At 45.1% G+C, this 26,393-nt stretch overlaps 1 protein-coding gene across 1 annotated transcript in view; it reads right to left on the bottom strand.

Annotated features, from left to right (window-relative positions):
• LOC134928127 (acetyl-coenzyme A synthetase, cytoplasmic-like) overlaps positions 1 to 26,393 on the bottom strand; it is a 159,566-nt gene that overhangs the window by 46,500 nt on the left and 86,673 nt on the right. Inside the window, exons 13-17 of the mRNA XM_063923485.1 lie at positions 22,724 to 22,804; positions 19,877 to 19,985; positions 17,185 to 17,253; positions 10,440 to 10,616; positions 10,050 to 10,124 (exon numbers count right to left, since the gene is read on the bottom strand). Coding sequence (XP_063779555.1) covers positions 10,050 to 10,124; positions 10,440 to 10,616; positions 17,185 to 17,253; positions 19,877 to 19,985; positions 22,724 to 22,804 — 511 coding nt within the window. The remainder of the gene's footprint in view (positions 1 to 10,049; positions 10,125 to 10,439; positions 10,617 to 17,184; positions 17,254 to 19,876; positions 19,986 to 22,723; positions 22,805 to 26,393) is intronic.

Raw genomic sequence — 26,393 nt, 5'->3', positions numbered from 1 at the left:
TGTTAATATCACCAAATCCTGTGGGTAAGTCAAATGTGGTAACATGTTATTCTTGTCACAAACAGGGACACTTTGCACGAGACTGTAGATCGAGAAATATACAAAAATCTTATCCCCCTAGACAACGACACGATACACGACATTGGGATCAGGGTCCGCAGAAACGGAGTTATGAGCCACATGCAGGGGAAACAAAAAGATATCCCCCGAACAGAGACTGGCAAGCCTCTGGTAGCTCCCAATTAACTCCATCACAAGTAGTTGCTGCCAGCGGGATTCAGGGAGGTCACCATACCCAATAGGGGTGTGGCCATACCTGTAATCTGCAGCCAGTAAAATTGATTGCAAGTCTTGGGAGTGAACCAGAAATTGCAATCAATGTAGCTGGTAAATCATTAAACTTTCTTGTAGACACAGGGGCGGCAAAATCAGTGATAAATTCGACAGTGGGCATGAGAACCACTGGTAAGACAATTCCAGCCATAGGGGTAACGGGAGTAGTCCAGCACTACCCTGTTAGCAAACCAGCCGAGATTACAGTAGGGCCTTTACATACCAAGCATTCCTTTTTGCTGGCTGCATCGGCACCGACTAATCTCCTGGGAAGAGACTTACTGTGTAAAATGGGGTGCGTCATTTATTGTACTCCTGAAGGTGTATTCTTGGACATACCTGAGAATCACGCTCAGGAAGTACGAGACATGTTAGACTCCCCATCAAAATTAATGTCACATACCATTATGACAAATAGGACTCCCTCCCAAGTAGAAGAAATGACATCTCAGATACCAGAGTCACTTTGGACTAAAGATGGACAGGACACTGGATTAATGGCAAACGTAGCTCCGGTAGTTGTACAAGTAAAAGATGGTAGGATAGCTCCAAAAATCCCACAGTACCCTCTGAAGCCAGAGGTGGAGTTAGGAGTGTATCCCGTAATAGAGCGCTTGCTACAACAGGGCATTCTGGTAAGAACGTCCAGTACTGCCAATAGTCCCATCTTCCCTGTTAAAAAGAGTGGGGGGAGGGGTTACCGGCTAGTGCAGGATCTAAGGGGGATTAACAAAATAGTTGAGAGTCAGTTCCCCGTAGTGCCAAATCCAGCTGTCATCCTAATGCATATCCCTCCCACTGCGAAATTTTTCACTGTTATTGACCTCTGCTCCGCTTTCTTTTCGGTACCTCTGCACCCTGACAGTCAATATTTGTTTGCATTTACATACAGAGGAGTCCAATACACATGGACTCGATTACCACAAGGATTCATAGATAGCCCAAGTATATTTTCCCAGGCTTTGCATGATTGTTTACAGTCTTTCCAACCAGTGAGTGGATCAGTATTAATACAGTACGTGGATGATCTACTACTGTGTTCTGATTCATTGGAAGCATCCCTGAAGGATACGAAACAGCTCCTGTTTCATCTTTCAGACACAGGACACAAGGTTTCCAAAGACAAGTTGCAATTATGCCAAACTAAGGTAAAATATTTGGGACACTGTCTAACACAAGGACTGAGACACCTGACCGCTGATAGAATTCAAGCAATTAGAGACATGACTCTGCCACAAACCCAGCAACAGATCAGAACATTTTTAGGAATGTGTGGGTATTGCCGTAACTGGATCCCAGGGTTTTCCATTCTAGCGTTACCCTTGCAGGAGATGGTCTCCTCAAACAAACCTGATCGGATTTCGCATGCAGACGAGTCTGAGACAGCATTTGAGAGACTTAAACAGTGCCTAACGCAGGCACCAGCATTAGGTATGCCAGACTATGGGAAACCCTTTGAACTATACGGAACAGAAAGTGCTGGTTGCGCGGCAGGCGTACTAACCCAAAAGCACGGTGATGCCAGCAGACCAGTAGCATATTACAGCGCTCAGCTAGATACGGTAGCGCGATCCCTCCCCACATGCTTGCGAAGCGTTGCTGCGATAGCATTGCTAGTAACGAAAAGCGAAGACGTCGTGCTAGGTCACAACCTCACAATTCATACACCACATGCAGTGTCAGCCTTGTTAAATTCTGCCCAAACCAGACACGTCTCATCAGCGCGGTTTACAAAATGGGAATTGGCACTAATGGCCCCCGTAAACATCACCATAAGGAGATGCAGTGCATTAAATCCTGCAACATATCTCCCAGGTGTGCCTGGACAGGCACAAAGGGTGGAGGATGAGAGTGGTGGGGAAGGAGAATTTAATACAAAGGAAGACACACATGATTGTATGGAATATTTGACCCAAAATTTTACCGCAAGGCCTGACATCAGTGACAACCCACTGGAAGATGTAGAACTTACGTTCTACACAGACGGGAGTTGTCATAGACAGTCAGACTCGGGAGACTTGTGTACTGGATACGCAGTCGTAGATGACCAAGGCACCATAGAAGCGGAACCGCTAGGCCCACCTCACTCAGCCCAGGTTGCTGAACTGGTCGCCCTAACCAGAGCATGTGAATTGGCTAAGGGCAAATCAGCCAATATCTACACCGATTCTAGATACGCATTCGGGGTAGTCCATGATTTCGGAGCCCTATGGCGCCTCAGAAATTTCATGACGGCAGCTGGTACACCGGTAGCGCATGCAGCTCACATAAAAAGGCTTCTAACAGCGATACAGGAACCCGACAGAGTGGCTGTTATCAAATGTAAAGCACACACATATAGCCAAGACCCAGTATCACTTGGTAACAGCCGAGCAGACGAAGCTGCTAAATTAGCAGCTGCTACCCCCAGACAGACAGACACCACACAACTGATGGTATTTAATACCATCAACACACAGAAGTTGTGTGAGATGCAAAATTTGTGTTCCACACAGGAAAAGGCAGTCTGGAAGGCAAAAGGATATGGCCAGGAGTCCTCAGGACTCTGGACGGATGGACACGGGAAACCAGTGGCCCCCAGAGCATACCTTCCATGTTTAGCTGAGGCAGCTCACGGGCTGACTCATCTGGGCAAGGAAGGGATGTGCAACTTGGTAAGAGCATATTGGTGTGTCCCAGGATTTTCATCTCATGCGAGTAAAAGAGCAATGTCATGCCTTACCTGTCTGAGAAAGAACATCGGAAAGGCAATACCTACAGAACCATCTCATATCCCACCTGCAGGCGGCCCTTTCCAGGTAATACAGATTGACTTCATTCAATTACCCCCTTGTCGAAATTTGAAATATGTACTTGTTTGTATAGATGTTTTTTCAAATTGGGTCGAAGCATTTCCGGCGGCCACAAATACCGCTATGTTTACTGCTAAGAAAATTGTGCAGGAATTTGTATGTAGATATGGTATCCCTAGAATCATCGAAAGTGATAGGGGTACCCATTTTACAGGTGATGTCTTTCAAGGAATGTGTAAATTGATGGGAATTGATAGCAAGCTGCACACTCCATACCGTCCACAGGCGAGTGCGAAAGTGGAAAGAGTGAACAGCACTATTAAAAATAAACTGAGTAAAGTGATGGCAGAGACAGGATTGACATGGCCAGAAGCTTTACCCATTGTACTGTACAGCATCAGAACCACTCCCAGGTCCCCTCTTAATCTATCTCCCTTTGAAATCTTGTTTGGTCGACAACCGCATGTTATGATTAACCCTCAGGATGATTTGAAGTGTAACAATGAAGTGACTGTAAAATACTTGATTAACATGAGTAAACAGTTAAGGAATCAAAATGATAATCTGAAGTTAGTGATTCCTGATTTACCAGATAGTAATTGTCATGACATTGAACCTGGGGATTATGTAATGATACGGAATTTTCTACGCTCAGGTTGCCTTATTGACAGATGGGAAGGACCATACCAGGTCTTATTGACTAGCACTACAGCATTGAAGGTTGCTGAGAGAGAGACTTGGGTTCATTCGTCCCACTGTAAAAAGGTTGCTGATCCAGAGAGGCCCCGTGATAAGGAACAGACGGTAGAGGTTGTATCACTGGAGTGTCTGTTCCAGGAGGATTGAGGCGGCACCTGAGCATTGAAAATCACAAGACCAAAAGCAGTTGTCGATCCCCTGTTCCCTTTTATTGTTTTTCTCCAACTTCCCATCCCATCTCCCTCAATTATTTTTTTCCCCCTTCTCATTCTTCTTCGTTTCCCCCTATAAGATGGACTTGCCCCAAGAGACTGTGATCCGGATTTTCCTGTTGACCATGATGTTGACCAGAGCAGTCTGTTCCGGCGAGAGTATCATGGAGGTCGAGAGAGGTTCTGGAATGGGTTCTGATGATAAAGATGGAGGCGTAGTTTTCCAAGAACAACTTAACCAACAAGTAAAGGCGAGTATCAGAAAACGATCCGATAGCATTGACCATAGAAGGAATTGTGAAGGATTGTTAGCTGAAGAAAACTGTATCTGTCGGCTCTGTAACAATGTCATTGAGGATGGGTGCATAAAGAAATGCCAATCCAGTTTTAATATCCATATGGACCGGCATCCATTGAGTGACTATCACTCCTTAGTGGGTAGTGTGTTAAATAAAACAGATTGTTGGGTATGCTCTCAAGTACCTCAAGGTCATAGCAAATCAGGGCTAGTACCATTTTCTTTAACGTTAGGGGAGGTACTTGAGTTAAGTGGTGGGAGACCGGTGGACAGGAGGTTTAATATCTCCAGCCCTCCTAGTTTGAAGCTCCACCAATACCATGTGGATAGGTCCCTATTATGTTTTAACATCTCCAATCCCCGAAAGCCGGGAAATTGGGAAGTGTCATGGAGTAATCAAACCATGACCTTTTTCGCATAGAGCAGATAGAATGCCTACAGATACAGAGCTTATACGCCACATAGCCAGTAGAGGAAAATCTTTCCGGTATAGGTATACCTTAGGAAATAGGATTATGAGAGTTGGAGAGGTATCACCAGGATACTGTGCACATATCGTACAACCTGATACGTGTACTAAGCAGATGGAAGAATTAGGGTTAGGAGATTTCACATGGAAGGTGTGTAATATGGTTATGTCCTACTCCGTCCCATATGTTCTCCCCGATGATGCATATTTCATATGCGGGAGAAAGGCGTATAAGTGGCTTGCCCCAAACTCTGAAGGATTGTGTTATATTGGAAAAGTACTGCCTGAAGTAATGACTGTATCACATGACAAAATGAAAGACATACACCGTGTTGCCCAAACTCCTTATACTCACACCCATTACGAGCACGTAGTTAAACGGCACCTGATAGAAAGAACAGAGCATCCGGCCTCTGACATGATCCATGAATCCACCGGGATTCAGTTTCTAATCGCGTTAGATATCACCCGCACCGCCAGAGGAGTGCTGAATTATAAATACATATCTGCGCTTGCAAATTTGTTAGATAATATCACTGAAATGTATGATGACACGTTTAGGTATACTGGAAGAGAACTTCAAGCTTATAAAACAGAACTGGTACAGCATAGAATGGTTCTTAATTACCTCACAGCAGTGACAGGCGGATATTGTGTCACACTGGCAACACAATACGGCGTGAAATGTTGCACATATATTACGAATAGCACCGAGGACCCGGTCGAGGTCATAGACCAAAAGATGGACGATATTCTCCAACTGAAGTGGGAATTTCGCAGGAGACACAATCTCACTCTTGCTGCTGTAGGTAATGAGCTGACTGGTTGGGTGTCATGGTTGAACCCGCGAAATTGGTTCTCTGGTTTAGGAGACTGGGCTCAAGGAGTCATAATGGATGTTGGGAAGTTTCTCCTATGTATCTTAGGTGTTATCATAACGATTGGCTTGATATTTAGATGCGGTCAGGCTTTAATGAAGTGCAATCGTCGTACTAGGGTAATGAGTTTAAGGAGTGAGGAAACTGTAATTCCAATGGACTTGATTTATGACCCAACGGTAGAAACAATGATGTGATGAAAATGCGATTTCTACGGTCCGTTTCTTTCACCTGTTTTTCCGTTTCCTCCAAGGTAAAAAGACCCACTTGGACGAGGAATTTGATGAGCCGATATACAGACAACAGATGGATTAAAGAAGAAGTTTTGACAACCTGATACACAGATTTTTGATGAACTATGCCATGGATCCCCAGTTTCCCTAGAAATTTTAAAATTACGCTAGCCCAACACTTTTGTAAATCTATGGACATTGACAGCTTTTGCTCGCACCTTATGGGCAAAAGCACAAAGAAGACTGCATTCAACAGACACCAAACAAGACCTCAATCGACGAATGTACATTTACCTGACATAGAATACCACCGCATTTACCGTAATTATGTCTTTTCTTCATTTCTACAACCCTCAGGTAATGACACACATAGTCGATAGGGAATACAGGCACAGATATCAGCAATCACATATCTCCCCCATTCATGTATCATCAACTAAAATGTGCTCCCCCATTTTGTTACAACCAAAGCTGAAAAGAGCTCGGTAAAGTTTGACAGCCCATCCACAGACCCGTACCACGGGATAAGAAGGAATTCAAATGTATACTTCGCAATACCTCGAAGCTTGATTTAAAACACGTACGGCACGATGATACATGACCCCCAAGCACGGATTCATACACACATGCTTCTGCTATCTCACTAGGTCATACCCTTTTCCTACCTTCTCCTCTCCTCCCCTACCCAACCATGTAAATGTATTAACCCCTGACATATATTTTTCTCTTTTTGAAATGTTTTAGAAGGTGGCAGTTATTGTTGACTGCCAAAGGGTGGACTGTCAAAGTCAGAAAAATATCTCCATGCACACTACCATATTTGCACCTCACACAGGTCCGTGCTGCGCATGCGTACGCTCTCCCGTACGTGCGCATACTCACAGTCGCGGGCACCCGCAGGCGCACGGTATGCGTATTTACGGTAGAGTTTATGTGATCGTAGCGTGCGACTCAATCGTTACATATTTTCACTATATAATGTATTTTGTAGATCATGGTCCCTTTGATAGATTCTGAAAGTTTGGTTAATATAGAATGTTCGTGAACAGAGAAATCCCTCTTTGTTTGATACGAAGGGTCAGACAGGAGTAATACAGTGGTGTTCAGTACCCATCGGAAGAGTATTTAATTAGCAATATTCCGGTGTTGGTTTGAAGCGGATTAATCGCTCGTGCGAATAGTTATGGACATAAGAAGTTTATGAACATTTACTGTATTTGCACTTACTTATCCATGCGGCGGGAAACCCAGTTTCCCTCCCACCTGAGCTGTTGGAAATAGTCACGGCCCACCTGTATGAATCAACCTATGACCTTTTGTTATAATGCGAGGAGGAATTCCTGTGTCCAATGAACAATGAGATTGTAGGGACCATTGAATTGCATTGTGTGTGGGGCATAAATAGACAGGCCGATCACATCCAGCACTCACTCTTCAACGGTTATCATTGCTGAAAATCGGGGGCTGGATGTCCAGAGGCGCATGCGATCGTTTCCTTTGTGCGTAAGTTTTTCTCCGCAACTATATTGATCTTCTTGTTATTGTGGGCCAATTTCTCTCTCTTCTCCTCTTTCTCTCTTATTTACCCTTAAAACGTAATTGTATTGTATTGTATTTCTTCTGTAGTTATCTGGTTAGGTAGTCTATGTTATATTGTAGTGTATGATTTGTATTTGTATTAATTCTTTTGCAAGTATATCATTCATAATATATATATATTAGGCGTTGGACCCTAAGCCCAGGTATCTGTGTATTTCTTATAGTGTTAAGTATTCTCAGAGCGTCGGTGACGCTCAAACAGCTTTTGAGTTAATAAGGTTACACTGTGTTGCATCTACACCCTATCTCTACACTAAGGTTTTACAGCATATTACATTGTTTATGGTTTAGATTTAAAGGTTTAACATTGTGAGCGTCAGCGCCGCTGGTGATCTCCTCGTGGTCCCGAGCGTCCGCTACGCTATAGCGAATCATTACGTTAGTCAGCAGCCAATAGCGTGCTTGCCTGTGATCTCTTGGCCGTGAGCGAACGTGACGCTTGAGCGTCTCGACTACGGCTAAGCGATTGTTACGCAACGAGCGTACCCTTACGGTACTTCATACGTAAATAGCGTACAGTGTTCTTAGACCTCATAAAGGGTTTTATATACGATAAATATCTAGCTTTATCACAGGAAAAGGGTGATGCCAGGGAGAGGGTGACAGACAGGAAGAGCATGATGCCAAGGAGAGGGTGACAGGAAGAGGGTGATGCCAAGGAGAGGGTGACAGGAAGAGGGTGACACCGGGGAGAGAGTGACAGGAAGCGGGTAACGCCAGGGAGAGGGTGACAGGAAGAGCGTGACGCCAGGTAGAGGGTGGCAGGAAGACTGTGATGCCAGAGAGAGGGAGACAGCAGTGGGTGATGCCAGGGATAGGGTGACGGGGAGGGTGACAGCCGTGGATGATAGGGAGTGACGCCAGGGAGAGGGTGATGACAGGGAGAGGGTGACAGTAGTGGGTGACAGGGAGAGGGTGACGCTAGGGAGAGGTCGACATAAGTGGGTGACATGGAGAGCGTAATGCCAGGGAAAGGGTAACAGCAGTAGGAGTGGGTGAGAGTATATTGCTGTTTACTTACATGGATCTGGGTCTAGAACTGCGGGAGCTTGAGCATGGCTCCTCTTTTGGTGTTAACTCCGGGGATCGTTGGTGACAAGAGCAGCCTGAACAGGAATCCATCGCCGGAGAAAGTACGAGAGAAGAGGGGAAGAGCGGGGGATCGTGGCCCCTCTCCCCCCCCCCCCCCCACTCTGCCCCTCTGCCCAGAGTGCACTCAGTGACAGCAGTAGCTCGTGATTGTAGTTACTGGTGACGCAAGACGTGCAGTGGAGCAGAATCACAAGGGGAGTGAGGGGGAGGTGGGTGCAAGGAATGGGACTGTGGGCTCTCTGGCTGCGCCGTGCACAGGGAACTTTCTCGGTATATATTTCCCTGGCCGGCGCCGCTCCCCTCTACCGGGTCTGCCACGGTGCAGGGGGATGTACAGCGGGATGGAGTAGGGGACGGGTGAGCAGGGACGGCTGCATGTAGTTTATGTTAAAGTAATAAAAAAAATTCCTAGACGACCCACCCCTGAATCCGCCACTGCCCAACCACCTCTTCCTCAGTGACATGTGCGTGCTTTCATATGGGCTGAAAGAACGCCCCTGTCAAAGAGGCACTTATACTAGTGCCGCTTACAGAGCTTTTTTTAAATGGGATTTTACTTCCCCCTGCTTGGCCCCGACCCCCGCTTCCGGCCCTTTCACATTGTCAGCGGGAGGCACAACAAAACACTTTTAACGCGGATTTTTACAAAGATAAAAATGATTAAAATAATACAAAGGCTAAAGCATATACTTATTACACAAAATCTGTGTCATAAGTATCTTCTTCGTATTATTTTAATAATTAATGACAGGGGAGGCACTGCCTTCCCTGACTGCACATCCCTGGTACCTCCCAATGGTAGCACCATAACAATTCACGCATGAGGTTGGCTAAGTGTGGCCTGGCATTATCGTGCAGCAATAGGATGCCTGTTCACAGCAAAACAGGTAGCTTTCGACAAATTGCCCTCACAGGATCTCCCTTTAAATGTAGTACTTTTTTACATTCCCAATGGCAACACAGCACATATAGCATGCGACCCCCTATGCAGTAAACTGCACACTTTACAAGCCACACAACAAAGTACAGTACATAAAAACCTATGATTTAGTGAAACCACAGGGTAATCTGCCCAAAGACATATACAACAATTGGCACTTCTTGAAAATGGAATGTGAATATTACAACATATCAGGTTTCTTCGTATCGGCTATTTCACTCACTCTGCTCACTATTCTTGCACTATTTTTCTTGTTTGGAGCAGTTGAATGGTGGCCTGTGTATTTGCTATCCAATATGAAAAGGTAACACCTGTTCTACACCACTCTTTCGAGTTTGTTTTTCTTTATGATTCTAACCTGTGATTACCTGATAGTTCTTACAACTGTGATGGTCTCTAGCCATGAAGAACACATGACCCCGTGACTCAAGCTTTAACCAATAATGACCTTGAAGCACAGATTGCTACCTACGAGAGGTGACAAATATAAAAACCAGGGTTTACCTGATCGTGTCTTTGGCAGTCCGGGAGCATTTTGTATGAAATCTGGTGTTGCTATTGGCCCAATTTTTTCACGAACTGCAAATATTAAGCAAGTTTACTACATCTGCATACAAAAAACACAAGATATTTAATTTACATAGAAACATCCAGCTACAATACACCTATATGAAATGCAATGCTTCAGCATGCCAACTATGCATGTAATTGTATGTATGATAAAGCAGTTTTCAGGTCAGTTACAATCATGATGATCTGTAAAGGTAACCGCTTGCGTATCTTAGGATATGATTATAAAACATAACAAGAGGTTCCTTCTTAATGCCAGATGGGCTCCCACTATCATGGAAGCAGCAGTGACACAATGATGAATACACAATATTTACAGATTACCTTGTTTTTTAAGTTCTTCTACGACCAGCTCTGTAAATTTCTTCCCATCTTTCAAAATGATAAAGCAGTAAAGACATTCTCCTTTCACGGTGTGAGGGCGGCTTACTACTGCGGCTTCCGCCACCGCCGGGTGCTCTGCCAGGGCAGACTCAACCTCGGCGGTGCTTAGCAGGTGACCTACAAGAAACATTTCACACTTACTACACAACCCAACTGCTGAAGCATATTACGGAGGGTATGACAGGTTTATAGAGCTTGTAAACCCATTATCAGATAATAAATAGGCTGTGGATTATGAAGCGAAATAATATAGGAAATTAGTGCATAAATTGAGTGCTATAATCAACTAAATATGATGTTCTCCAACACTGCCATGTCAGTTATCCATGATAGGCAAGAGGTGCTTCAATAATACAGCTGTCAGAGTTATATTGGCAGGCTTGCAAAAATGCACTATGTGAACTGGTGGGGTGTGATGTCACAGCAGCTAACATAACTGCAACCATAACTTTTTGGCTTGCAGTAGATCCCATTAGGACACTGTTATAACGATCCAGGATCAGTTTCTGTTGTCTGTTTGGTGTGGGAGGTAAAACTCTGCTTCTTAGAAAAGCCGAAGTGAAATATCAAGGTAACAGTGAAAAATGTATTTACAGACACAGGGGTCATTCCGAGTTGATCGCTCGCTAGCTAGTTTTAGCAGCCGTGCAAATGCTATGCCACCGCCCACTAAGGAGTGTATTTTAGCTTAGCAGAAGTGCAAACGCATGTGCAGCCGAGCACTACAAAAACAGTTTGTGCAGTTTCTGAGTAGCTCTGAACCTACTCAGCGCTTGCGATCACTTCAGCCTATTTGTGTCCGGATTTAACGTCATACACCCGCCCAGCGAACGCCCAGCCACTCCTGCGTTTTTTCAGACACGCCTGCGTTTTTGCAAACACTCCCTGAAAACGGTCAGTTGACACCCAGTAACGCCCCCTTCCTGTCAATCTTCTTGCGGCCGCCAGCGCGAAGGAAAACTTCGCTAGAACCTGAGCACAACCACAAAGAGCTCAGTACCCGTTCGTCGCGCGTGCGCATTGCAGGGCATACGCATGCGCAGAAATGCTGTTTTTTCACCTGATCGCTGCGCTGCGAAAAATAGGATTTTGAATACCTACCCGTAAATCCTTTTCTATGAGTCCGTAGAGGATGTTGGGCCGCTCAAAGAACCATGGGGTATAGACGGGATCCGCAGGAGACATGGGCACTTTAAGACTTTCAAAGGGGGCGTGACCTGGCAGCTCCCTCTATATCCCCCACCAGACTCAGTTTGGAACTGTGCCCGGCGAGACGAACATTTCGAGGAAAGGATTTAACAACAAAGGTGAGCACAACACCAGCTCACGCCATAAGCATGTCGTACAACATGGCAGATAACTGAACACATGTCAACGGACATGAACAAGATTCAGCAAGAAGCTGAAAAAACCATAACACCAACTGTGTTTAACCAGAACTACACTGCAGATACAGTACGCACTGGGACGGGCGCCCAACGTCCTCTACGGACTCATAGAAAAGGATTTACCGGTAGGTATTCAAAATCCTATTTTCTATTTCGTCCTAGAGGATGTTGGGCCCCTCAAAGAACCATGGGGATTATACCAAAGCTCTAAAAACGGGCGGGAGAGTACGGATGACTCTGCAGCACCGATAGACCAAAACTAAGGTCTTCATCGGCCAAGGTATCAAACTTGTAAAACTTAGCAAACGTGTTTGACCCCGACCAAGTAGCAGCTCGGCAAAGTTGCAATGCCGAGACACCCCCCGGGCAGCCGCCCAGGAGGAGCCCACCTTCCTAGTGGAATGGGCATTCACCGATTTCGGTAACGGCAAGCCTGCTTTGGAATGAGCCTGCTGAATTATTTGACAAATCCAGCGGGCAATGGTCTGCTTGGAAGCAGGACATCCAATCTTATTGGGAGTGTATAAAATAAACAGAAACTCTGTTTTCCGCAATGGAGCCGTTCTGGCTACATAGATTTTCAAAGCTCTGACCACATCCAGAGACTTATCCTCAGCCAAAGCGCCAGTAGCCACTGGCACCACAATAGGTTGGTTAATATGAAAAGAGGAAACCACCTTTGGCAGAAATTGTTGCCGAGTTCTTAACTCAGCACGATCTTCATGGAAGATCAAATAAGGGCTCTTGTGAGACAAGGCCGCCAACTCTGACACCCGCCTAGCGGATGCCAATGCCAATAAAATGACAACCTTCCAAGTGAGGAATTTCAACTCCAATTTACGTAAAGGTTCAAACCAATGTGACTGAAGGAACGATAACACCAAGGTGCCACAGGGGGCACAAAAGGAGGTTGGATATGCAACACCCCTTTCACAAAGGTCTGCACCTCAGGAAGTGAGGCCAATTTTGTAGAAAATGGAGAAAACGTCCAAAGTCACATTTTTCCACAGGAGCTTTCTTGGACTTGCACCAGGAAATATATTTCCTCCAAATACGGTGATAGTGCTTCGACGACACACCCTTCCTGGCAAGAATAAGAGTAGGTATGACTTCACTGGTAATACCCTTTTGGGCTAAAATCTGGCGTTCAACCGCCATGCCGTCAAACGTAGCCGCTGTAAGTCTTGATAGACGAACGGCCCCTGCTGTAGCAGGTCCTCGCGCAGAGGTAGAGACCAGTAACGTCAGAAGATCCGGGTACCAAGTTCTCCTTGGCCAGTCCGGGACCACAAGGATCGCCGGTATGCTTGTTCTTTTTAGAAGCCTCAGCACCTTTGGGACGAGAGGAACCGGAGGGAACACATACACTGAGGGGAACACCCAGGGTGTTGTCAGTGCATCCACCGCGTCCGCCTGAGAGTTCCTGGACCAGGAACAATACCTCAGAAGTTTCTTGTTGAGGCGAGACGCCATCATGTCTACATGGGGAACCCCCCATCGATTTGTTAGCAGCGTGAAGACCTCCTGATGGAGGCTCCACTCTCCTGGATTCAGGTCGTGTCTGCTGAGGAAGTCTGCTTCTCAGTTGTTCACTCCCGGAATGAATATTGCCGACAGAGCGCTTGTATGCCTCTCCGCCCAGCGAAGAATCTTTGTGGCTTCCGCCATTGCCGCTCTGCTTCTTGTGCCGCCTTGTCGGTTTATGTAAGCTACTGCCGTGACATTGTCCGATTGGATCAGAACCGGCAGATTTCGAAGAAGATGTTCCGCTTGTAGAAGGCCATTGTAAATGGCCCTCAGTTCCAGAACGTTGATGTGAAGATGAGTTTCTGGACTTGACCATCTTCCCTGGAAGGTCACCCCAGAGTGACTGCCCCCCAACCTCGGAGACTTGCATCCGTGGTCACTAAGATCCAGTCCTTGATCCCGAACCGACGTCCTGCAAGGAGGTGAGAGCTGTTGAGCCACCACAGGAGGGAGATCCTGGTGTTGGGAGATAGAATTATCTTCCGGTGCATATGCAGGTGGGATCCGGACCACTTGTCCAACAGATCCCACTGAAACACTCTGGCATGGAACCTCCCGAATTGGAGGGCCTCGTATGCCGCCACCATCTTTCCCAGCAATTGAATGCAGTGATGAATGGAAACCGTTTTCGGTTTCAATAACAGTTTTATCAAACTCTGAATTTCCAGAGCTTTCTCCACAGGGAGAAAAACCTTCAGCTGGACCGTGTCCAGAATCATGCCCAAAAACGCCAATCGGGTTGTCGGGATCAACTGTGATTTTGACAAGTTCAGGAGCCAGCCGTGCTGTTGCAGAACTGACATGGGCAGTGCAATGTCCTGTAACAACTTGTCTTTGGATTTCGCCTTTATCAGGAGATCGTCCAAGTACGGGATAATTGTAACTCCCTGCCTGCGCAGGATTACCATCATTTCTACCTTTACTTTGGTAAAAATCCTCGGAGCCGTGGACAGACCAAACGGCAACGTCTGAAATTGGTAGTGCGTATCCTGGATAGCAAACCTCAGGAAACTTTGGTGAGGAGGATAAATGGGGACATGAAGGTAAGCGTCCTTTATGTCCAAGGAAACCATGAATTCTCCTTCCTCCAGACTGGAGATCACCGCTCTGAGAGACTCCATCTTGAATTTGAATTTCTCTAGGAATAAGTTGAGAGATTTCAGGTTGAGAATAGGTCTCACCGAGCCGTCCGTCTTCGGCACCACGAACAGGCTTGAATAAAAGCCCTGCCCCTGCTGATCTAGGGGTACCGGGACCACAACCTGATTTAGACACAATTTTTGTACTGCACCGCAGATTAGTTCCCTTTCCAGCAGTGAAGCTGGCAAGGCTGATCTGAAAAACCGGCGAGGGGGCACATCTTGAAACTCCAGTGTGTACCCCTGGGATACAATCTTCAACACCCAAGGGTCTAGAAACCGAGCGAACCCAGACCTGACTGAAAAGCCTGAGACGTGCCCCCACCGGAGCGGGTCCCTGTAAGGGGCACCCGGCATCATGCGGTGGGTTTAGCAGGAGCCGGGGAGGACCTTTGCTCCTGGACACCCGAGGAGGCGGGTGCCCTTTTTCCTCTACCTCTACCTCTGGTAGCGAGAAAGAAGTTGCCTCGGGCCCTTCTATGCTTGTTGGGCCGAAAGGAATGCATTTGATAATTTGGCTGTTTCTTTTGCTGCGGAGGAACCGAGGGCAAGAAGGTAGATTTACCCGCGGTAGCCGCTGATACTAAATCAGTAAGGCCTTCACCGAAAAGTTCTACTTCCTTAAAGGGAAGGGATTCCATATTCCTTTTGGAATCAGCGTCAGCATTCCACTGATGAGTCCAAAGCGCACGTCTAGCTGCAATGGACATAGCATTCACCTTAGCACTAAGGAGGCCAGCGTCACGTACAGCCTCTTTCAAGTATGCAGCCGCATCTCTAATATAACCCAGCGTCACCTGGATGGAATCTCTATCTAGATTCTCCCAATCAGAAGACAAAGTGTCTGCCCACTTTTCAATAGCACTACTGACCCACGCGGACGCCATAAGAGGCCTGAGCAACGTCCCTGTAGTAGTGAAAATAGCCTTCAGGGTAGCCTCCTGCTTAAGGGCCGTCGACGCGCCAGGGCTTTGTCTACAGTGGGGGGATTCTCCCACGGGTCCCTATCCGACTCGGGACAAGGGTATGCCACGTTGATTCTTTTAGGAATCTGAAACCTTTTATCAGGGTTATTTCTAATGCTATCAAAGAGAGCGTTCAGTTCAAAACAAGGAGGAAAAGTAACCGAGCGCTTTTTCTCCTTGTAAATCAGGACCCTGGTTTCAGGTGTAATAGGGTCCTCATTAATATTCAAGATATCTTTAACAGCTACAGTCATATACTGAATACTCTTAGCCAATCTTGGGTCTAATCTGGAAACAGCATAATCGACATCGGCATCAGAGTCCGTGTCAACTAATTGGTCAAAACTACGTTTGTGTGACCCTGCAGGGTCTTGCAACTGTAATAAAGCGTCCTCTACTGTTCTCTTCCACACCTGGGATTGAGACGCAGACTCCTCAAACTTTTGATTTAATGATGTGACACTAGCATGCAAAGCATTCAAGTAGTTAACCAATCTGCAGTCGGCGGTGCCGACAGGGCCACTCCCAAAACATTTGGTGTCCCCAACAAATTGTCCCCCGGAGAGGAATAATCAGCCTCCGACATGTCGACACCTGAGAGACAGCACACACACACCAAGCAGTGAGGGAACACAAAGGGAAATAGCCAGCTCACACCCCAGCGCCAAATAAGCAGGTCTGTGAACACCAAAGATGTCCCAGAGCTGTCTGCGCTTGTTTTACATAAATAAATATGCCCCCCCCTATGTCTGTTTAGCCCCCTGGTACTTGCTGCGGAGAGGAAGGACCAGCGACTTCAGCTTGTGGAGGAGGAAATGGCGCCAGTGAGCAGTGAGGAAGAAGCTCCGCCCCCAACATGGCGCGCTTCTTCGCGCTTTTATTATTTTATTATATGCCGGCGGGGGTTAGCGGGCATTGCCAGGGCACTGTAGGATTATGCCAGCCTTATATATGAGGTAATATATGCTCCCCAGGGAGGGTGCCCCCCCTCCCCAGCGCCCTGCACCCAGCGGTGTGTACTCAGCGGGAGCATGGCGCGCACTGTGCATAGCCGCTGTGCGGTACCTCTACAATGCCGTCTTGAAAGATGAAGAGAAGTCTTCTTTCTTCTTATACTCACCTGTCTTCTGACTTCTGGCTTGAAGAGGGGGGACGGCAAGCTGTGGGAGGGAGCATCCAGGAGAGCCCGGCGTTCGTCTCCCCTCAGGAGCTGAAGGCATCCTGTCAGCAGCAGCAGAGCCGTGGAACTCATCAGAAGTGGGTCTAGACTGCTCTTCCCTCTTGCCCACGAAGCAGGGAGTCTGTAGCCAGCAGATCTCCCCAAAATAAAAAACCTAACATTAAGTCTTTCAGAGAAACTCTAGGAGCTCCTCCTAGTGCCCTGTGTCTCGGCCGGGCACATTTCTAAAACTGAGTCTGGTGGGGGATATAGAGGGAGGAGCCAGGTCACGCCCCCTTTGAAAGTCTTAAAGTGCCCATGTCTCCTGCGGATCCCGTCAATACCCCATGGTTCTTTGAGCGGCCCAACATCCTCTAGGACGAAATAGAAATCGTCAGTGAGCGATCAACTCTGAATGACCCCCATAGTTCATAAGTGACAAATCTATTTTGGGGTTTTAGTAATCCTTTGACAGAAAATACACTATGTGTAAATAAATACACATACCTGAAACATTCAGCATGTCATCAATCCGACCTGTAATCCAGATATATCCATCTTTGTCCCTCTTGCATCCTATAAAATAAGTAGACAGAAAGTGTGAAGGAAACAGACAGAATTGTAACTGTTCCCATGCTCATAGAATAATGTACAACCAAACCAAAGTGCACTTTGTTATTTTTAATACAGTATAGTTTGTGGTTGGCTCAACTGATTAAGGGCCTAATTCAGACCTGATCGCAGCAGCAAAATTGTTCTCTAATGAGCAAAACCATGTGCACTGCAGGTGGGGCATATATAACATGTGAAGAGAAAGTTAGATTTGGGTGAGGTGTGTTTAAACTGAGCTCTATGGTGCAGTGTAACAATAAAGCAGCCAGTATTTACCCAGCACAGAAACAAAATGACCCACTCAAATTCTGCACGTTATATCGCCCCCCCCCCCCTCCCCCCCCCGCAGTGCACGTGGTTTTGCCCATTTAGAGAACTATTTTGCTGCTGCGATCAGGTCTGAATTAGGCCCTACGTTTTTGGATCCAAAGCAACTTTATTATTAAAAGGATCACTATTATCATTATCACTATTAAAATATAATGTACTACCAAGAAGCTAATGCTAGGACTTTTAATAAACTGTGAAGGGTCACTAAACATAAAAATGGATATAAGAAAAGTCACGCAACTCAGTTTAAACTACTGATCCCTTATGACCCATTTGTGTCTGAGAACAGGGGGTTTATTTACTAAGCATGAGGTTTTAAAACCCAGTATTTCCGATCGTGTTTATGCAAAGAGATGTAAAAAGGTAGTGTTTTTACTAGCCGTGTTTGGGCATAAACATGATCGGACACTCCAGGTTTTAAAACCTGACGCTTAGTAAATAAACCCCCTAATCTGAGAATTGAATGTCCTAACATAGACTAAAGGGGGAAATTCAGCTCTCAGGGATGTTCAGTTACCTTGCTACTATCACTTTGAATTGAATCACCCCCTAAGACAGGAAGTGTTTGTGCGAATAAGGAGAAAACTGCCATAAGATCACAGCCTTATCTCAAATATTATAGTTCTGATAAACTCCTTATTGAAGTACAGTTATATCTGTAAATATTATTATTCTCTAAAACAAAGCAATTTCTGTTCTAAAGATGTGTACACACGGTAAAATCCATGCTATGCCCAATTTTGACTATGCAATTTCCCTTGAACTCCCCCAGAGCCCAGATAGCACACATTTTGACTATCTGTACTTGAGATTTTGTCTGTGTACGATTTTGACTAAGTGCCAATTTTGACTATACTTTGTACTAGATAGCACACTAGATAGTCAAGATTGACTTGCCTGCACAGTTTATCTAGCCTTACGATACCGACCCCACGAGAGCGCGCATCGGAACCGAATCGGTATCACAAGCTGCCTAATACACTGAGATGTGCACTAACTTTCCTTAAGATTTAGACTATATAATAAAAATCTTACAGATTTATCTCACCGTGTGTACACGGGTTTTGGTACCCATACACTTGTGAGATATCTGGTACAACCCTTCGATTTCAACCACATCGGTGCGATAAATTGCAGGATTGTATGCACATCTAATGTGTCCCCCGATGCGATGCGCGGGCACTGGTCGAATCTCGTATCTCAAGATATTATTTGCTGCACTTAATATTTATCGGATCGCATATGCGATCGCATGCTGTTTTTACCACATTCGATTTATCGCACTGCGATGTGCGATCTGTGACTTATTTAGCTCACTTCCTGGACACTCCCCTCCACCCATTTCTGGTCACCCGACTTCTAGTCAAAAGGGGCATGCGATAAATCGCATGATTGTATGCGTATCGAATGCACAAAAAAAGCACTTTCGATGTGATTTATCGCACGGGTAGCTTCAAGGGCAATCGAAGCACGATATCAATCGCACAAGTGTATGGGCATCATAAAGTTTAGTTATTCTTTAAACTGCAAGATATACATGATCTATCAGAGAGCTTTAAGTCGCTGACTATTCCTCATGCAGACGGCCTTATTCTTTTATGAAGGCAACTAATACGAACCATAGAAATCTTCCAAATCCATGAAGTAAGGTCCTCTAGTATTGGATGTATCTAGCATAAGCTACTTGTCTACTAGTCATAGTGGTCATATGTGCTCAGTACTAAACTGAATGAGTTAATCCAGTTTCGGTATGAATTACTGGTGGTCAGGATGCCGGCGGTCACATGACCAACAGCAGGATACCGCAACTGAAGATACCGAGATCGGAGGGGGCAACCCTAACCCTAACACTCTGGGGTGGTGGCTAGGGTTAACCCTCCGGGGGCGACGACTAGGGCTATCCACCCCCCTTAGTACCTAACCCTAACCCCCCTAGTGCCTGACCCTAACCAGACTCACAATACTTACCTTCAGTATACTGTCAGTATTCCGGCGCTGGTCTCCCGAGTGCTGTCGGGATTCTGGCGTCTGTCACATGACAGCTGGGATGCTAAACACATCCCTGATATCATTAGTATGTCACAAAGAGAGAACACTAATTTATAGAACCGGAACTGTACTGAAAGTCTCCGACCTATATTTCAAGCATAATAATGTCACTTCAGTCAGTAAAGGAGAATATACCAGCTTTCTCTCAAGAGAGATTACTTTGTAAACAAACAAACAAACAAACAAACTACTGTCCGAAAAATCTCACCATCTCCAGCCACATAATATCCAGGAAACTTCTTAAAATACGTATTCTCAAAGCGCTCGTGATTTCCATATACAGTCCGCATTATAGAGGGCCATGGCTGCTTAAAGACCTAAGGTAAGAAAATATGCAAAAATTACAAAAATTTAGTTTGGAGACCAGGGTAAGAAATATTCAGCAATAACTATAACTTCTCTCTTTCATTCACTTCATCTACTATGTGTCATAATGTAATCAGCATGGATGGTGTTATGGTTAGCATTACTGTCTCACACAGAGGCCATGGGTTTGATTTCCATCAGGGCCCTAACTGTGTGGAGTTTGTATATTCTCCTCGTGCTTGCATAAGCTTACTCCGGTTTCCTCACACATTCCAAAAATATACTGATATACTGATGTATTGACTCCTGACAAAAATGAACCCTAGTGTGTAAGTGTGTGTGTACATGTGCAGATGAGATGGGCCAAGTTGTTCTTATCTGCCGTCACATTCTGTGTTTCTTTGTTAGTCATGTGTTACACACACATATTACTGGTTTACTTAGTCACTTTGTATCACCTGCAGAAGTGTAAGGCCAGGTACACATTAGGCTGCTATTAGCACGACTTGCCGTATCGGAATGGCAAATCGTGCATATGGCCTAACGTGTATGCCCGATTGCGCACTTCTGAGAGTCGCATGCAACATCTTCTGGTCGATCGCACAGCATGGCCAACCAGAAGATGTTGCATGTGACGCGGTGCATCGTAATGAAGGACAGAACGAGATGTTGTTCCCTCATTCATTAAATCGGTAATCTGCTATGGTCCACTGCGAAGGGAAATCGCCCTGACCATTGGCATGATTGCAGGTAGTGTATGTGTGTACCCAGCCTAACATAATAATTCCCTCCTCTCAAAAAAAAAGTAAAACTAATAACCTAAAAATATCTTGTCTATATAACAGACAATACGGAGTCTATTGCTGATCGCCCACTGTGCGAAAACGCACAGCAGCGATCAGGTCTGAATCACCCCCAGTGCAACTTGTTTATATCTGTACTTTAATTTAATGCAGAGCTAAGAATTGTGTCTGATTACAGAATGTTTACCTTGCCTGAAACCCCAAATTGCAAGATGACATTTCAAAATCTACTTTGACATTTAATAATAATTAGCTTTCCAGTGGTCTTACACATACTCTGAATTCCATGTTTTGTAATAATGACTTAAAATGTAACCCTTATCACTGGTGTACTAAAATGGGTGCAGGACGAATCAAGTGCTGCCCCGCCGCACCCACTATCTTCCAATGCTGAACTGGCATAGATGCCAGTATGGAAAAGGCTAGTAGCAGGGACGGATTAAAGGAGGGGCAATAAAGGCAGTACTCCCGGGGCCCCCAAACATTAGGAGCACCCACACACTGCCCCCCTGTGAATCAGACACCGGTTTAAGATTAACATCAGAGCCCAGCATTAAGCTGTGTCTCCATTGCCCCCTAATCGTCCACCGAGGAGCACTGGTGCTGCACAGCCAATCTCGCAGGAAGTAAAATCCCTCAAGACAGTCACTGCCAAAGTGCAGCCTGCGGTGCGGACTCTAGTCATAGCCCCTGCTCTCCCCTGCCCACCCAGCTGCAGCAGCTCCTCCACCTCCTCAAGCGGGCCTTTTCGGGGGAGCTCTGTTATCTCTTCTCATGTCTCCTAGTCCAGCCTCCTGCTACAGCTTCAAAAGGTACACACTAGGTAAGATGAGGCTGGCAGAGCAATCTGGAAGCAGTTATGTGGTTAGGTTTACTGGAAGTATGTCATAGACAGGCACATACATGTGCAGTACTGCTTCTCTTTGCAAACACCTTTGGGAATAACACAGCACCTGATCTGTTATTCCCAAATGTGTTTGCAAATACAATCAGTACATGTCAAGCACTTGTTTTATATATATTTTCACTAGCCGCTGTGATTTATTGCACTCATTAGAGCTTTAATTCTATGTTTTTTTTTACATGCAGGGGGGATGTCAATTTTATTGGTTGGGGCCCCCACAACTCAGTTGCCCTGGGCCCCCACAAGCCTTAATCCAGCCCAGCTAGTAGTCTGTCAGAGAAACCACTAGTCCTATCCATACTGGCATCAACACTGCTTCTGCAGTTGCTAAACAGTGACACACACACACGGAACAAGAAATCAATTGTCATATGCAGGCACAGAAATGTCAACATTTGACAGTTCAGTCATATGGGGTGAGATGTATCAAAGCTTGGAGAGAGATAAATCGGAGAGAGATACAATACCAACCAATCAGCTCATAACTGCCATGTTACAGGCTGTATTTGAAAAATGACAGTTATGAGCTGATTGGTTGGTACTTTATTTCCAACCAGTTTATCTCTCTCAAAGCTTTCATAAATCTTCCCCACAGATTCTTGCGCTTCGAATTGTTGGTGGTGTAAGGAGCAGGGGGGGTAGCCAAAAGCACTGGGTAGTTATACACGCTGCACCCATTATTTGTAATACTTACCCTCCGTAGTCCCATGGCGAAGCAGCAGTGTTACAGAAATCACTGGAAAAATGGCGCGGCACCATTTTCCTTGTGTTTTGCACATGCGCAGTAGGAAAATCACTGGCAAAATGGTCGCTGCGCAATTTTCCCGGAGATTTGCGCATGCACTTTAGACTTCGGGACAGCGCTAAGGTGCCCTAGTGCCCAGAGTCACAGCTCTGCTGCAGACTAGAGAGGAGAGGGCCCTAACAGAGCCTTCACACGGCCCTCCTCCTCTCTAGATATGCCCCTGTATCTATATATTACTGTCCATAATTGTGTATGAAATATCTTTCTGTGTCTGCACAGTGCAAAATAAAAACTTACCAAGTACCCTTCAGCTTCACCCTCCAGTTCTTCTCCGTGCTCATTCAGGACAGCCGGGACCACTCCAAAAAATGGAAAAGTCTGAAAAAAATAACTCTTTGTTAGCAAATGCAGGAGTGGACATATGAAGAGAACATGATATTAGCATGCAGGGCTATGGATGTATGTGTTAAATGGAGAAGTATAAATGACACACAGACTGTACATTGTACAAAAAAAAATGTCTTATTAAATTTGCTTTGTACTGTAGCCCAGACACACCATTACATTTTTCAATAGCAATCAGTATATTAACACACCTGACAAATGTAGCATTTACTAAATTCAAAAATGCACAACATAGTACAGTACATTAAACAGCAACATTTTAAACAGCAGTCTCGATTCTTATACATAGAAGGTATACAAACTGTCCCATGTATTAAATAGCAGTTCGACAAACCACATGCATTCAATCAGAAGTAGTCTCATCCACTACTCAGCCAATAAAGAAAAGTGACCACTAGTGATCTGCTGCCCAACTATTTAGTACACAAGGGTGTGCCCGATATTTGAAGGGGATGTAGTTAGTATACCACCAGGCCTGAAGCATGGCGAGTGCAGCAAGCCCGCGTAGGGACTCACTGCGCTTGCTGCTGGTATTGTGGCTGGCAGGGTGCCGCTGTCGGGGTCCTGACAGCTGGCATCCCGTCAGCCTGGATATCATACTGAACCCATTTGAAGAGTATTACTCTGGTACCCACTGGCCAGGGGTACCAGGAAGAGCCCAGCGCTGGGCCAGTACTCGGGGGCCTGATAATTTTTTCACTTCCACCCAATGCTGAGTAGTACTGGGTTTGCAAAAGCTGGCAGGGGTAAAACCGGATTCCTTGATATGCTTTATTAAGGTCCATAGATACTCATTTAGCCCTTGAAATGATCCAACCAAATAGGCTTATTTAGGAGTGATGCTATGTATCAGTGGAAGACTGTATTATTATAAAGATTTTTTGTAGTACTATACAGTATGAACTGTGTGGAACACATTCACTCCATTAGAAGTAAATGCTCAGCCAAAAAAAATTATAAACAACTTTTATACATATCTGGAGAAATGACATCTAGAAAGTAAGTGATGAAAGCTGAGATGTGGCATAAATGATAGCTGTGACTAGAAATGAGTGGTTTATGTGAGAAAATTGGTCTGGCAGGAAATATGTTTCTGAGGAAATTGCTGAGGTAATGAAAACGTCAAGCAGGATTAATATCTTTATTAAATTGCAGTACATACATCCGAAACTCTTTAACTGATGATGTGTGCCAGTGTAGAGATATTAAGAGATGGCGAGATGTACAATACCAAATAGAGGAATTCAGCTTTCATCTGTGGGATAAATATATCCCCAAGAGGAGGGATCATCCATCTTCTACACTGTGGAATAAATCAGCAGATTTATACCAACCTCACATCTCCAATATGGACATCATCATCTATCTATAGCTATCTGCTGCTCTGACTGATCCTCAAAAGGGAGGAGTATATTTTGAATGCAATTATTTTTGTTTTAATTATGAAATGTATTATTTTTTTTTAATCTAAAATGTATTTACTATTTGTCTTAACATTTAGGGGGAATTCAATTAGCTGCAGTAATTTACCGCCAGCTAATTTAAGCAGTGGGGCTATTCAATTAGGTTCGAGCCTGTGTGGGCTTGAAAAAAAATCCCTAAAAAATAGCCTGCTTTTGGTGTTAATACATAGGACCGGGAACTTATCCCAGCTTCTATGGGTTAACGCCTATTAACAGTTAATTTACCAGTGAGAAAAAGGGCTCTAAATGAATAGCCCCAGACGTTAAAGCCTGAGCCTACCACACTTTCTCACACGTGGTAAATTACTGCATCTAATTGAATTTCCCCTATAGACATATACATTTAATGAATTAGATTATACATCTTTTTATATTGAGGACTGGAGGGTATAAACATATAGAAACAATTCCCTACCCCCTTTCTGTTTACTTGCAAATGAACCTCATACTGTACCTCCATCAGGAAGCGGCTAATTTTCACTACACCCTTTCCACAGACATTTCCAGAGATTACATATACACATTTATTTATTTATTTAGCTCCTTTGTCTGTTTTCTTTCTAGCTATCACATGTTTTGGGCTGAATTGCATGCGGTTTAGGGGTTTGCAGGCTTCAACACATCAGATGTGGTTTCAGTCTTCATTCTTCAAAGCACAATATACTGTAGAAAATCCTGCAGTTTGGATCTGATAACTGCATCCAATGTGTGTCCGTTTGCAAACCAAACACAAAACCAGCCTTTAGTAAATTCACCCCTCAGTCTGCTACAGATATAGAGTCAAATATTTATTCAAATATTTTTCAAAGACAGTTTCCAATGAAATCCGAAAGTAATCATTATTTGTTCCTCCTTAGTCATATTAACATACTATAGCAACATGTATGCCTGTCACATTCTAACAACTTAAATATCCATCACAGATAATACTGCAGATATTACCATGTTTATCAGTTAGAAATTCACCACACTAGGATTTACCATGACTAGGAAGTAAACATTATTGTTACCACCTATTACATTAACTATAGGTAACGTGGAGTTATGGATGCAAGCAACATCTAGTGGACATGTGATTTTTCATTGTCAGCGGAAATTCAGTGAGCCATGGCAGGGCCGAAACTAGGATTTTTGTCACCCGGGGCAAGGTAGTCATTTGACCCCCCCCACCCCCCCCGGAAAAAAAAAAATTCTTTTACAATAAATAAATAAAAATAATTAAAAAAATAAATTAAAATAAATAAATAAATGAATAAAAATATTGTATATATATATATATATATATATATATATATCTCTTTCAGAACTTTTTTACCTGAAAAATTGCCTTTTCTAACATAAATTTCATATCCAGGAAAAAGTGTCCCCCATTTTACACAGTACGACGGGCAAGTGTCCCCATTCCCCATTTTACACATTGCGGCAGACAGGTGACCCCATTTTACACATTGCGGCAGGCACAGGTCCCCATTTTACACAGTTCGCTGGCAAGTGTCCCCATTTTACACATTGCGGCAGGCACAGGTCCCCATTTTACACAGTACGCTGGCAAGTGTCCCCATTTTACACATTGCGGCAGGCACAGGTCCCCATTTTACACAGTACGCTGGCAAGTGTCCCCATTTTACACATTGCGGCAGGCACAGGTCCCCATTTTACACAGTACGCTGGCAAGTGTCCCCATTTTACACATTGCGGCAGGCACAGGTCCCCATTTTACACAGTACGCTGGCAAGTGTCCCCATTTTACACATTGCGGCAGGAAAAAGTGTCCCCATTTTACACATTGCGGCAGGCATAGGTCCCCATTTTACACACTGCGGCAGGTGGTGGAGGGAGAGAGAGAGAGAGAGAGAGAGAGGAAGGGAGAGGGGCTGACTTACATTTGAAGCGGTTCTCGCCGCTCTTCAGCCGCCTCTCCCTCCTCGTCTGAACGGCTCCCCCTTCTCCCTCCTCCGGCGGGGTTTCGTGGAATGACGCGTTTGCGCCGTGACGTCACGACGCAATCGCGTCATTCCGCGAAACCCCGCCCCCCGAGCTGGGCACTCGGGAGAAGGGGGTTTCAAAGTCTATAAAAGTGCCGCGGCGGGTGTTAGGGG

The sequence above is a fragment of the Pseudophryne corroboree genome, chromosome 5, assembly GCF_028390025.1.
Source record: "Pseudophryne corroboree isolate aPseCor3 chromosome 5, aPseCor3.hap2, whole genome shotgun sequence".
Classification (NCBI taxonomy): Eukaryota; Metazoa; Chordata; class Amphibia; order Anura; family Myobatrachidae; genus Pseudophryne; species Pseudophryne corroboree.
This window is presented reverse-complemented; position numbering and strand designations above follow the sequence as displayed.